The sequence below is a fragment of the Natator depressus genome, chromosome 15 (assembly GCF_965152275.1).
Source record: "Natator depressus isolate rNatDep1 chromosome 15, rNatDep2.hap1, whole genome shotgun sequence".
Classification (NCBI taxonomy): domain Eukaryota; kingdom Metazoa; phylum Chordata; order Testudines; family Cheloniidae; genus Natator; species Natator depressus.
This window is the reverse complement of record NC_134248.1, coordinates 27550651-27564519: the sequence shown is the minus strand read 5'-3', so window position 1 is coordinate 27564519 and position 13869 is coordinate 27550651. Positions and strand designations below refer to the sequence as shown.

The 13869-nt window shown below is 42.1% G+C and overlaps 1 protein-coding gene across 2 annotated transcripts in view; it reads left to right on the top strand.

Moving 5' to 3' along the window:
* The window catches only part of NAA25 (N-alpha-acetyltransferase 25, NatB auxiliary subunit), a 45068-nt gene that overhangs the window by 13118 nt on the left and 18081 nt on the right, over positions 1-13869 (top strand). For both annotated transcript variants that reach the window (XM_074972571.1, XM_074972570.1), the window contains exons 6-15: positions 251-358; positions 1842-1920; positions 3010-3121; positions 4554-4643; positions 5446-5615; positions 7143-7255; positions 9776-9983; positions 10507-10596; positions 12160-12340; positions 13665-13764. In XM_074972571.1, the coding sequence (XP_074828672.1) occupies positions 251-358; positions 1842-1920; positions 3010-3121; positions 4554-4643; positions 5446-5615; positions 7143-7255; positions 9776-9983; positions 10507-10596; positions 12160-12340; positions 13665-13764 (1251 nt within the window). The remainder of the gene's footprint in view (positions 1-250; positions 359-1841; positions 1921-3009; positions 3122-4553; positions 4644-5445; positions 5616-7142; positions 7256-9775; positions 9984-10506; positions 10597-12159; positions 12341-13664; positions 13765-13869) is intronic.

Sequence of the window (13869 nt, the reverse complement as noted above, 5' to 3'; positions counted from 1 at the left end):
AACATGTTGTCTGTTACGTTGTTCTGAGACTCAAGTTGGAACGAGTGAGCACTTCATTGTACCATCAGTTGCTTCCCCAGCAGCATGTTTTACAAAACGCTGTGTCCATGCATGTAGCTGACGGTAGCCCTGATGGGTATTTCATGGGTTGTGCGTGTGTCATGTTTTCCACCTGATGAAAAAATTAATTTTGAGTTGGACAATACGAAAGGCTGATAAATTGCTCCAGTAATTCTTCTCTCTCCCCTAGTCTATTTCAGCACAAGATGAAAACCTCTCCAAAACAATGTTTTTGCCCCTAGCTGAAAGAATGGTGGAAAAAATGGTGAAAGAGGATAAAATTGAAGCTGAGGCTGAAGTAAGAGTTGCAAATGTTTTCTGTTTGATTTGAGCATCGTTAATAGATTGTATGAGCTTTATGTTATGCTAACAATATAGCTTAATGACTTTTATAGCATACCTAATACTGAGTCTGGTTCCCATTATAGTGCTCTGTTAAATTTTTTATTATTAAGTACACAAAGTAGAAGGCTTGCTGGTGATCCATGAGGAGCTGGCTGGCCAATGTAGGCTCTCCGTTTCCAGCTGGTAACTCACAATAAAAACAGCTCCAAATATTACTTTCCTAATATTCCAGTTCAAGGGAATCCATTGCTGTCGTTGCCACAGGGATGTTACATGATTGCTAGTGCGAAGGAAGGTGGCCTATGCAGACATGACTAGAGAGGACATGGTCTGTGAGACAATCTGTTAAAGTGTGATCCACTCTATGGATGTTTAAGAATCCCTAAGATAGAAAACAACTTCCCTGTCTCAGAAGAACTCACAAACTTAATAAAAATACATTGCAGCCAGGGATTCTGCTTTTCAGTTTAAACCAAAAACAGTAGCTGTTGAGACAATCGCAATAGTAGCTTTTCAAAAGCTGACTTTGAGAAATCATAAAACGGTCAGATTCTTTTAAAGGGACTGTCAGTGAAATACATGTCCTGGTCACTTTTCCTCCTGGTACGCATCCTGTCCGTGCTCTCTGGGCTTCTCCTCTTGGTCAAACAAAGTAGTATGGTCAGCAGCTTTTCTTGTGTGGTTACACACAGTGCGGAAAACATGGGAGACAAAAGAAATTTCAATGTTCACATTTGTTCAGAAAATAGATTTTCATTGCTAATTAAACAGATTTCTGCGGTTATAATTCAAGTCAACCTATGTAACAATTTTCTGGGAAGTCACAAGGTGCAAAAGTAACCAATAACGTGATGAACGTGAGTAAAAATCAGAACTGAAAGCTGGAATTAGTTGAACAGGACAGCAATGTAGATGCAAAGAGGGGGAGGGGGAATATCAGCAATGCATTTATAAGCACAGGAGGCCCCATGACCCAAAGGAGTTTTGAGAAGCGATATTGAGAAAGGAGAAGGTGCTTGGTGTACAGAAAGTAGGAGACTGCTGCAAGCGTCAGCGTGAAATAAGGTGTGAAGCAGGGAGCAAGAGGAGGAAGACAAAGGGAGCAGTGTGGTGAGAGAGGATATAGAGGAGCCTAAGGAATGAAAGGGTGTGGAAGGAAGTGAGGGCAGAGGTTGTAGGTGGTGTGCAATTGTGAAGAGTTCATTGCTAGATGAAGTGATTCCTTTGTAGTGTTTGTAAAGCCCAGGGGATCCTTTGGGATTAGAGGGCATTAAATTAAATTCATGAATTTTCCTTTCTGGTGGCTGTTAGACATTTTACAGGCAGCATTGACTTTCTCCTCTTCCTAATGACAGAAACACAAGCTGTTTTTATTTCCAGACACTTTTCACTTGTTTTACTTCCAAATGTCAGTGTATCCAAATCTTTGTTCTAAGGTTGAACTTTACTACATGATCCTGGAACGTTTGGAGAAGTATCAGGAAGCCTTGGATGTTGTTAGAGGAAAACTAGGAGGTAATTTATCTTTCAACGCATTCGGTCAATTAACAACCCCAGCTGTGTGGAGGTTTGACTGGGTTTTCCTGCTTTTGCCGGGAACTTGTATTATGGGGATTTAATTGATCTACACACGTGCTCGTTTAAAGATAGGTGTAAATTAACTGAACTCATACCAATAGCACACGTTGAGCCCAATTCTGCAGATTTTCGCACTGGGTTCATCAGACTGCTTGTGGTACTGCTGCACTCAAGAGTGTTCGCAGCATCCATTCTATTATCCGTGTGAAAGTAGCAACGTTGTACGAAGGGCAGTTGTCAGATTATCAGTTACATTAATCTGATAATTGCCCTTTGTACAACATGTTGCTACTTTACAACACAAAATCCCATCATGTCAGCTCACAACTACATCTTAAAATCAGTGCTGCTAGTGATGGCATTATGCCCCTTTCTCCTGGACGATTTTAGAGTTTTATTTTTCTGCCACAAAAGTGAATTTGTAGCTTAAGAGCAGTCAGAATATTAAGGTTCCAGTCAGACTCTACAGTTCTGCACCCAGTCCTATGTACTTTTCAAGTGAAGGTTTTGCACCATGGGCCCAGCAGCTTCTGAGCCTATACCGCTAACAGAAAAAGGAGGGTAGTTGTGTTGTTGAGAAGATTGTTTTAATAGAATTTCAGTCCCTCCTTATGTCATATGTTGGCCAATAATTAGGCATAAAATGTTTTCTTTCTAATCACAGGTTCAGCACTTTCCTCAGTTGGAAAATATGTGCTGATCCAGCAAAGAGTTTCTAGTGCTGATGCAGCTAGTTGAGGTACCAGGCCTTAAAAATGATTAAATGTTAGGACTCCCAGCTTTTCAATAACAAAGCACTAATTTCTAGCACCGTTGACCTGCAAGATACAGGACCTTAAATCTGTTACTGACCTCTTGGTTTAGCAGTGCTTTTTGGCATTGGTCCGGGACTTAAGTCCTGGCCCTCCAGTCTCAGAGAAGAATATGTTTTCTCTTTTCCATCCTGTATAGGATAAAATACTTTGTTCTGAAAGGTGTTAAAGAAAAATGATGGTTGAAATAAATTCACAACTGTTTCTGATTTAGAGAAGTTGACTAGTGAGCTCCAGAGTCGAGAGAATAAGTGTATGGCGATGTATAAGAAGCTGTCCAAGTGGCCAGAATGCAACGCACTGTCCAGGAGGTTGCTACTGAAAAAGTAAGTTGTGTTCACATCTATGCCACTGACTCACTCTGTGGCCTTGGATGAGTCACGTCCCCACTGTACCTCAGCTGCTTGTCTCTCAAGGTCTGAGACTGAATGCTTGAAAAGTGTTTGGAGATCCTCTGATAAAAGGTGCTAAGACTGCAAATTATCATTAGTTCACATGGAAGCTCCACTAACTTTCACAGTGAACAAATGAGTGGTGCAACGTGTGCTTTCCTGAAATAAACTAATTTCATTCTCTATTTCCAGAGGTCCATACCTTGCTATCCAACATACTAATTTTCAGAAAAAATGCAAACTTGTACTTGAATTTCATTTCCTACAACTATTTCCTACAACCTAGTTCTCTTAATCTGCCAGGCTTCCTTCTGGTGGCTGATTTACACTACTGCATAAGTCGATGTAACTTATGTCGCTCGGGGTGTGAAAACGACATCCCCTGAGTGACATAAGTTACATCGACTTCAAGAGGTGTCTGTACCGTTCTGTATCTGTAGCAGACTGTCTCCCACTGGCACAGCTTCCGCCTCTCGCAGGGGTGGAGTAATTATGCTGATGAGAGAGTGCTCTCCCATCCGTATAGCGTCTGTTCACCAGATGCACCCAAGTAGCACAGTAGTGTAGACTTGCCCTAGGAAATGCAACTGCTGGTTTGAATATATCAGAACAGAGCAAATCAGGATGATCGGATCTGCCTCTGAGAGCAGTCATGAGGGTTTGTTTTCAGGACTAGGACACAGTTATTGAGATTACAGTGAATCCTGTCTGAAGCTGCCATCCAAGAGATCAAAAACATCTTATTTAAAAGAATTGTTCTTTAACAAAAGGTTGAACGTAACTATAGTGGAAATCATGAGGAGACTTTAAAACCTAAAGTCTTGGTGGGGGGAAGGGGCAGTGCGAGGGGAATGACCTAGCAACAGCTAAGGTTACTACAACTGAAATGTTAGATAGAGATAGACAAGTTTTCAGTTTACTTTGGGCATTCTGCAGCACTTTGTATATAGTCGGTTTCACTTGTTTGTTGATGGTCAGATGCATTTCCCAGCTCCTACATTAGGAATTTGGTGGTACTACTCTTGAACCTGCTTATTCCCTTTTTGGAAAGACCTTTATAAATGTTAATGGGAGCAAAATCCCTTTTAAAAAATTGTGAAAGAACTTAAAATATAAATCTGGACAAGCTGTATCAGAAACTTAAGTTTCTTGAAATACGTTGGTTTTAGAAACCTCTGGTTAACAGTGCTCCTTTAAGATGGGGAATTTTCTAGTGGAAATGGTTCTTAGTGCGATTTTTTTCCTGTGTGTTTTAATTGTTCTTTGTCTTGCAAGATCTAACAGTGTTTTTATAAAGGAGTAGACTTTGCATGTATGAGTAACATTATTTGCACTTTCCTTAATTTTGCTCCTTGCCTGTTTTTAGCTCAGATGATTGGCAGTTCTATATAATTTACTTTGATTCAGTCTTTCAACTCATTGACCAATCCTGGACTCCTCCAGCAGAAGGAGAGCAGTAAGTCAACTACTATCCCTGAGGGTTTTCTCCTTTTCATACAGTAGATGTCAAAATCATAGTTTGTCCCTTGATGGTTTTACTTTAGTGTAGGGATGCGCAATTTTAAGGTAGTTGAGGGCCACAAAACCCACTGAGACCATTGATGGGCTGGGGTTTGAGACTCGGAGTTTGGGTCCTGCCCCCAAGGAAGTGTGGAGAGTGAGCTTACCTTGTGACAACAGCTCCTGTCCTTCAGAGTTGAGCTTGGCTCCCTGCTCTGGCACGTTGGCTTTTGCCACAGTGTCACGTAACACATGAGTAGGTGGGACCCTCCCCCTGTAATATAATGCCCTGTCTCCTTCCTGACCCTGGCACTGCCAAGTTGCCTGCCCCGATCTGGGCTGCGGTGGGAAAAATAGAACAATTTGGTAGGCCAGATGCGGACCCCAAGCCGCCACTTTCCCATCCCTGCTTAGTGTATCCCATATAGGTAAATAGCTAGTGTAAATGCATGCTTATGGAGAGCTCTCTATCTCAAGAGTCATCGTGGCTGCTGGTACATAACCGAGCAACTGAGCTGCAGAAGCTGGTCCCTGTTCCAAGAGGGCCCTGACCCGCTCTGGAAGCACGCATATAATGCTAGTTTTGAGTTTATTAGAGCTTCCTTAACCTGCTCCCTGCTCTGAGTCAGAAAGTCAGTCAAACCTGATTGCTTTGAGGGCATGGTGTTAAGGCATGCTTACCACTTGCTGCCAGGGCCTCAGAAATGGCAATGATATAAGAATACTTGAAATCAATACTCCTATCTTTAACTGCACAGCTCTTTGGAAGGAGAAGTGCATTATTCTACAGAGCAAGCTGTGAAATTTATAGAGGAGAGGATAACAGAAGAAGCTAAGAGCTCTCGGCCACTTCGGGGACCCTACCTAGCCAAACTGGAGCTGATTAGACGTTTGCGACACAGGGGTTGTAATGATGAATATAAACTAGGTAAGAGCCACTAATTGGAAGATAAATTAAACCTTAAGGGAAAGAACACCAACCTAGAACAAGCTCTTTGTACTGGGATCATCAATTTAGTAGTGCCTGATGTAAAGTGTGTGCAGGGATTGCATGCATAAAGCACCTTCAGATGAAAGGTGTTATAGAAGGTCAAGTACTATTCTGATAACAATTCTAGAGTGTTTTAGACCTTTTAAAACAAGGTCTTTGGGGGAGATTTCAAAGGCACCTAATTGGTTTAGGCGCACAAACCCAGTGACTTTCAGTGGTAGTTGTGCTTTGATAAATCCCTTAATATTTTTGAAAATCCTCTCTCTTTGTCATCCTTAGTGTAATCACTGGCTGATATTTCTTTGGGCTCTTTGGCAGCCTTATAAATGAGAACAATAATGCTTGTTAAATGCACTTATTGGAGGTTTCATAATTTAAAAAAAAAAAACCACTTTTGGGAGTGGTGTAAGGAAGAGAATGTGGTTTAATATTAGCAAGATTTCTGCAGACCCTATTTAAATTAACTCATTTTGCTTTTAGATGCAGGAAAGTAAATTTCATCATCAGACAAATTGTGCGTGGGTAGCTTGAAATATTCTCCTGGGTTTTTTTCATCTCTCATTCTTTATCAGATGGGTTAAGCTTTCTGATTGACTGTAAGATCTGAAATGGAACTATCATGGTTTGTAAATCACTGTTTAACTTTGAACATAAGAAATTGCTATGAATAAGTTCATTTCCAGGACTAAAAATTCCTCATAGTTATATTGAGGTTTGACAGAACTCTACTTCTTTTTCTTTAAATAATTTTGACAGAGAATATCCGTTTTTAAGCATTTTTTTTTCTATTTTTATTGGTGTAAATTTTCACAAGTGCTGGAAATTATGGGTCAGACAGTAATTATTTAATGGATCAGACAGTAATTATTTAATGACAGTTTAATACAGTGGTTCTCAACCAGGGGTCCAGAGCCCACTGGGGGGGGCCCCAATCAGGTTTCAGGGGGTCCGCCAAGCAGGGCTGGCGTTAGACTTGCTGTGGCCCATGGCAGAAAGCTGGAGCCCCGCCGCATGGGGCTGAAGCCTGGGGTTCTAAGCCCTGCCACCCAGGGCTGAAGCAAAAGCCTGAACAACTTAGCTTCACAGGATCTCCTCTTGCCCTGCTTGCCACCCCCCTGATGCTGGCCTTGCCTTTTATATGCAGAAAACCAGTTGTGGCACAGGTGGGCTGTTGAGTTTTTATAGCCTGTTGCGGGAGCCTCAGAAAGAAAAGGGTTGAGAACCCCTGGCCCAATACGTTCTCAAGCAGTTTTTTTCTTTCTTTGATAACAAAAATGTGCAGTTAGGCAAAGGAAATATTTTTTCTTCAGTTTGTATATGGTGAAACTGATGCTCACCAAGATTTACCAATAAAATTCTAATCCTTCCAAGCCTCGTTATATTATTGACTTCTAAGTGAGCATTTTAAAAAAAAAAAATAAAAAGGATTGAACTGGCTTCTTTATAACTGAGTTTCTTTGTTAGGTGACCCAGAAGAACTAATGTTCCAATACTTCAAAAAGTTTGGGGACAAACCCTGCTGTTTCACTGATCTCAAGGTATTTGTGGACCTCCTCCCATCCACCCAGCGTACAAAGGTAAGAACAATAGCACTGGGTGAAGTAAAGGGAGGGGTGTTGGAGACTGCTGAGTGCACTAGCTGTCTGCAAAATGCACCTTTTGACTGTGGTGATATCAAAAGGAAACCCCCTTTCAGGGAGGGAGCGAATCAGTTTTTAGAAAAACAAAATGCCAAAAATGTAGAATTGGTTAATTTTATTCAAAATTCTGCTCTAACCAGAAAAAATAGTGTTTCTTAAAAAGCAAACATGCCAAAGTTCTGAATAACTTCAGTGGGAGTTTTCAAAACACACACACACACACACACACACACACGACGCCCATGACACTGAGTATTCATGAGTGGTTCTGTTGGAGTAATTGGGGAATTATTTGTGGGACTGAGCCTTTTCCTTGCAGTTCTGTCGTGTCCCATCACTTCTGTTGATTTTAGTGGCAAAACCTCTCCTCACTCTTGTTCAAGTTGTTACAGTCTGAGATATACAGTAGAGCCCAAAATATCTATCACCATAAAAAGGTTTATTCTTCCTGTATAAACATGCACAGCTACCATTGAAGCAATGTGAGTTAAACATGAGCGTCAAGGGAAGATAGACCTCCACATAATGAACTTTAGGGCATGGCTGTACTTGTAGACGTAGAGCGCCGGGAGTTAAACCAGCGCTCAGCGCAGTAGAGAAAGCGCTGCAGTGTGTTCACACTATCAGATTCAAGCACACTGGCGTGGCCACATTAGCAGCTCTTGCAACGCCATAGAGCAGTGCATTGTGGTAGCTATCTCAGCATGCAAGTGGCTGCAACGTGCTTTTCAAATGGGGTGGAGTGGAGTGTGACAGGGAGTGTGTTGTGTTTATGTGGGGGGAGAGAGAGTGGGTTTTGGGGGGGCTGAGAGCATGTCAACATGCTGTCTTGTAAGTTCAGACAGCAGCAGACCCCCCCTCTCCCCACCCTCTCTCTCTCTCACACTCCCAGCACCAGCATTCCACAGTAATGGTTGCTTTGTCCCAGAGCAGATAAGCATGCCGGCTGTCAGAAACAGAGCTTTGAAAGGGCATATCTGCATTCCTACAGCCAATTCCAAATCAATGAGAAGAGTGGCCACTTGACTTAAGGGGATTATGGGACGTTTCCAGAGGCCAGTCGCAGCGCAGTAATGCAACACCTCGTTCACACTGACGCTGGGGCGTTTCAGCCAAGGCGGACAACGCGTCATGTTTCTCGTGGAGGTGGAGTACCAGGAGCACTCCAGCTGCAGACTCCAGGCGCTCTAAGTGCCTTGCGAGTGTGGACGGGTCGTGAGTTAGGGCACCTGGGGCTGCTTTAATGCGCTCTAACTTGCAAGTGTAGCCAAGCCCTTAGTTTCTATCTAAAATATCAGAATGAATAAGATTGGCTTGTTAAGTAATACGACTTATGTTACTATTGTGTTGAACATTGTCCTTCTTTCCTTCTCCCCTTGTCTGTCCTTGTTCATGCTCTGTGTCTAATTGTAAATACTCTCTTGGACAATGTCTTTCTCTTAATCTCTGCCAAGCACCAGGCACAGTTAGGGGACTAAGTAACAACACTGCAGCAGATCCAAGTGACAGAATGGGCACATCAGCATCAATTGAAAGAGATGACTGGGACACTATTTGTAGTTCTCCCAGAATCTTTCTGACCCCTACCTTATTTAAACTTAAATTGAGAGAGGATTTCAGCAGAGTCACAAGCAGCTTGGTAGATGACTTCAGCAGCTGGGAATCCTGCCACTCACCCCCTTGTTCTTCTAAGCTATTGTGGAATATTTCTCGGGGATGGGAGTTAGATAAAAAGTCCTGGATCAGTCAAAGGCTGTTAACAAAATCTGTGTAAACTACATATGGGCATTGTCCGTATTAGGGATCCCTCTGTTGCTAACATCGGCTCAGCTCCCCCAATGGTGGAAATGTCGGTAGCCCTAGTATAGACAGGCGGCTGCCAACACTTTAAGCCCATGTTATCTATCTTGTTCAGAGCAGGTATAATCATCGTGATGTTAAAGCCATTTTTAGCTAGGAGAAAATGATGGTAACATTGCAAGTGTAATTTTCAAATTGACTCATTTTAATTCCTAAAGTACTGAACAGGTTTAATTCTAACTTACCGTGTCTTGAGAGAGTTAATTCCTTGGAAAGAGTTGTATGGTTGGTACTGATAAATATGATTTTTAATTAATAACAATAGAATTTAATTTCTACTTGGGGCTCGATGTTAGCAAGGCGTGGAGCATTCTGGCCACAATCCAGCAAAGCACTTGAAGACATAGTTAACTTTAAGCCTGTGTGGAGTCCCATTGACTTTTTTGGTACTTCCTGCCTTCTCAGGATCCGAATGTGTACCATCTTGAGGAGTGAGCCCTCTAACTTCAAATTTCAATGCCATTTTATTTATGGAGTTGGTACCATCACCTCCATAATCTCATTTTGTCCCAGTTTCTGAAAATGGATATAAGACTGGCTATTTTCTTGAGGTGACTAAGTGCATTGCAAAATTTAACACTTGTGTTTCCTTTCCAGTTCATCAGTCAGTTGCTGGGAATCATTCCTTTGTCAGCACCAGAAGAGGGTAGACTTGCACTACCAGCTGACATCAAAGCTTTGCAACAACACTTGTGTGTGGTTCAGCTAACAAGATTGCTTGGTCTCTATCACACCATTGACAAAAAACAAAAGCTGAGTGTAGTCCGGGAGTTGATGTTAAGATACCAGCATGGATTGGAGTTTGGTAAGAAAATCTTGAAACTAGTGCATTGCTGTTAATTCATATTTAGACTTTCTTATGGGCCAAATTTTACCAAAGCAATTTTACCAAAATGAAAGTCGTAGTTGTATTTGTATCTGGGTGAAAAGCTCTTTGTCTTTAAACAATCCTCTGTGGAGTCTGTAACCCTAGACCCTGCAGTACTTAGCTAGTATAGAAGAGCCTGGAAGTGAAACTCACTAGAAATAAAAGTGAAATGGACTCATTCCCTGTCCTCTTTGGGGGAACTGCAAAAAGCATAAATGAGGAGAAGGAACACGTTGACAATTCATTCACTTTTTATAATCTGACATTAGTAGCAGATGTGAGGAAATTTAGGATTTCAAAAATAATTAACCTGACAGTGTCCCTTTAGAAATGTAATCTGGTGGGCTGAAAGGCTGCCAATTTACATAACTATGTGAGAAATGATTGGCCCTGTTTATTGCATGTAATGATTTTGATAATACATGAACTATGCGGGGTGACGCTTTTTTTTCCTCTATAGGGAAATCTTGTTTGAAAACTGAATTGCAGTTTTCAGATTATTACTGTCTGCTTGCAGTTCACCTGCTTCTGGATATGTGGCTAGAGGCAGGTAAGTCCCTTCAGTCTTACTCTTCTTAAACCCTATATGAATATTTTTCTATTTCTACATGTGTGTTCTGCATCCCTTGAACAGGAGGATTGAACCTTGCATCCTTCAAATCTCAGTTGTAGTTGCTACTTATTGGGCAGAAGGTGTCACTGTTGAGTCACTCAACATTAGTCTGTTGTTTCCGAGCGTAGCCAGGGTCCATCTCTTTGAGGCTTAACTCACTTCTTTTACAAACAGTGCTTGAATTGCTTAACTTAGACGTTAGTTATTTAAGGCTATAACAGATGTGTATCTAACTATTACTATTGATTATTTGTATTACATTAGCTCAGCGCTGTTCTGATCTATAGGAAGATACAGTCCCTGCCCCAAACAGCTTACAAGCTAAAGACAAAAAACAAAGTTTGGGGGCAAGGATACAATGTTACAAGTGAAGGGCTGAGTGTGTGGAGGGGGAGGGGGGTGACTGAATGGTCAGCATGTGGCTTGTTAGTTCTGTGGGTTTGGGATTTTTTCTGCATAAACTATCCCCAGCTATTTAAACTATCCTCTTCTGAGCTGGTGTTTCCTTACCCAAACCTCGTTTGAAACCTGACATTTTTAAAGAATTTCAATTTTTAAGTCCCAGTAAAATCCTTGGAACTCTGCCTCCTTACTTAGGACTTCCCCCGTCCTTCCTCAGTCCAGCCTCTCTCTGCATTCCTCTGCAGAAAATCTACCCCCTTCCTCTGCAGAACCTCCTCTTCACTTAAGAGAAATTCAAAAGTCCCTTCTGACATCAGACTGCTGGCATTGCTGGGCTCCAGCAGCTGTAAAGACTTCACCCTTTGGTATTATTGATTGAGGGACCATGGCCATGGAAATCTCCCCAAAGTCCTGGCTCCATAGTGGTTGAGGGTTAGGAAGCTCCTCCTACCCCCTGGTGGTGTGACTGCTACTGCCTCTCCTTTCTGGAGAAGGCTTGGTCCTTCACCCTGGGAAATATCATGGAGGGCTCCAGCACACAAGGTTCTCCAGGGAGGATGGCAGGTGAAGCCACATGCCCCAAAATTCCTAGCTCTGTTGGGGGCAGGGTGTACCTAGTTAACCCCCCTCCCCCGGTGCTTAAAGGCACCCTTAATCTTCTGATGTGGTTACAGTCTAAATGGTCCAGGAGTCATTTACCAGAGGGTCATTCTCTCACTGTCATACACTGCTGGTGTGTGGAGTCTGCGCTCTGTGGTGGATGGTAGCAGAGTGTTCCCAGTGGAAAACCCAGGCACCTGGAACTAGTTCCTTCTAGCAAGTGCCTGTTGCATCCAGACTGAATTGTAATAATGTATTTTTAAGGTACCTACATGCCTTGTTTTGGTGCCAAGCGTAATACAATTTATTTAGACGTTTGTATCATTCAAAGTAGCTTTAAGTGAGGAGAGTAACGTGCAGACAGCATGGTAAATGTGTTTGAGGAGCAATGAAAGAGGTTTTTCAACCCAGTGTAATTGTGCCAGTTTCAAACCCTGCTCTCTATTAAATACCCTGTTCACACCTAATGTCTGTGTGTGTTTGTCTCCTCATCACCAGGTGAAGAGATGGCCGTGTGGCAGTCCTTGACTTTATTAGAAGAAGGATTAACCCACAGTCCTTCTAACGCTCAGTTCAAATTGCTGCTCATTCGAATTTACTGCATGCTTGGTGCGTTTGGACCTGTCGTGGAGCTTTATTCCAGCCTTGATGCTAAGCACATACAGCACGACACCATCGGGTGGGTAGTATATGCTCAGAATAACTGCTCACACTGGCTCTCCGCTAACCAGGCTCAACATTTTAAAATGTTCTATTTTCCGTTTCCTTTAGAATTACAAACCAGTAATATGTTGTTAAAAGGATCACTCCAGGCTGGTAGGGTCAGCTCAGGTCTTCCACCTTATGAAATGGATAAAATGAGTACCATGCAGTTCACGCTGGAGAGGGGAAGAGAGGTCTGTTAGATGAGATCTTAAAAACCAAGATCGTGTCTTTTGGTGGACAGTGAAGATCCCATGGAGTTTTTAATAAAGTGGGGGATTTAGCCTGGCACCCTCGGATCAGATTTCACCTATTGTCCCTATGGTTTTGCAGGATGCTTTGCCACTTGGGTGCTGCCTTCAGCTCCTGAGGGAGACATGTTTCTGTGAGGCTTTATCAAAATAGCATGTGGGATTAATGGTGCTTCTGTAAATGTGAGTTAGTATTACATGTAAAACACAGACCTCTAATCTTTTTCAGCTCCACCATAGTGTCCCTCAGTCCATGTCTAGTTCTGCCATTTGTTTCTTATGTGGTTTTATATTGGTTACTTTTAAATCTTGGTACATCTGAATGAAGGGGACCTACTTATTGATTTCCTTCTTTGAAAATGCCTTTTGAATTTGTATGCCTGGTATGGAGGCAAAGCTTAGCTCTGACATAAAGTGCTGGTCATGCAATCTCAAGACTGTGCTGTGGTAAAACACAGGTCTGGTCTACATTACAGACCTATATTGGTATAACTACATTGCTCAAAAAAATTCACACCCCCGAGCGACGACATTATACCGACTTAACACGCACACATGTGTAGACAGCGCTATGTCAGCAAGAGAGGTTCTCCCACCAACATAGCTACTGCCTCTCAGGGAGGTAGAATAACTAAGCTGACGGGCTTAGAGTATCTTCATTAAAGCAGTGCAGATGTGCCCGTGCATTTTAAATGTAGACTTGCCCACAGATCACAAGTGCATGGAAGGGTCCTGAAGCTTTTTTTTGTGGAAATCAATTTAAAAATGCTTTTGCCCCTTGGATCAGATAGGAGGAGCTCTGTATCCTGCAGATCATGGTTAGGCGAAATTAGAATTTAATAATAATAATAAAGAGGAACCTTTACATTAAAAAAAAAAAGAGAGAGATGAACATTGTCAAATTCCCATTACCTTGTAACTCCCTTGAGAATTGTATATGAAGACAGAAGGTGTGCTGTGATTTCCTGGTCAATGTGACCCATAATGAAATGCATCTTCTCAGGGCATTGTGTGACAGTGTATAATTCAAATGACTGTGTTGTATTTCAGTTACCTTCTGACACGCTATGCAGAGGCCCTGGGTCAATATGCTGCTGCATCCCAATCCTGCAATTTTGCACTCAGGTTTTTCCACTCCAACCAGAAAGATGTAAGTGACACTCATTTCTCTCATGAGTCCTCCTAACAAAGCAGTTGTGTCCAAGATACTTCAAAAAGAACACGTGTCCCATAGAAAGATTTATACAGGATTTGC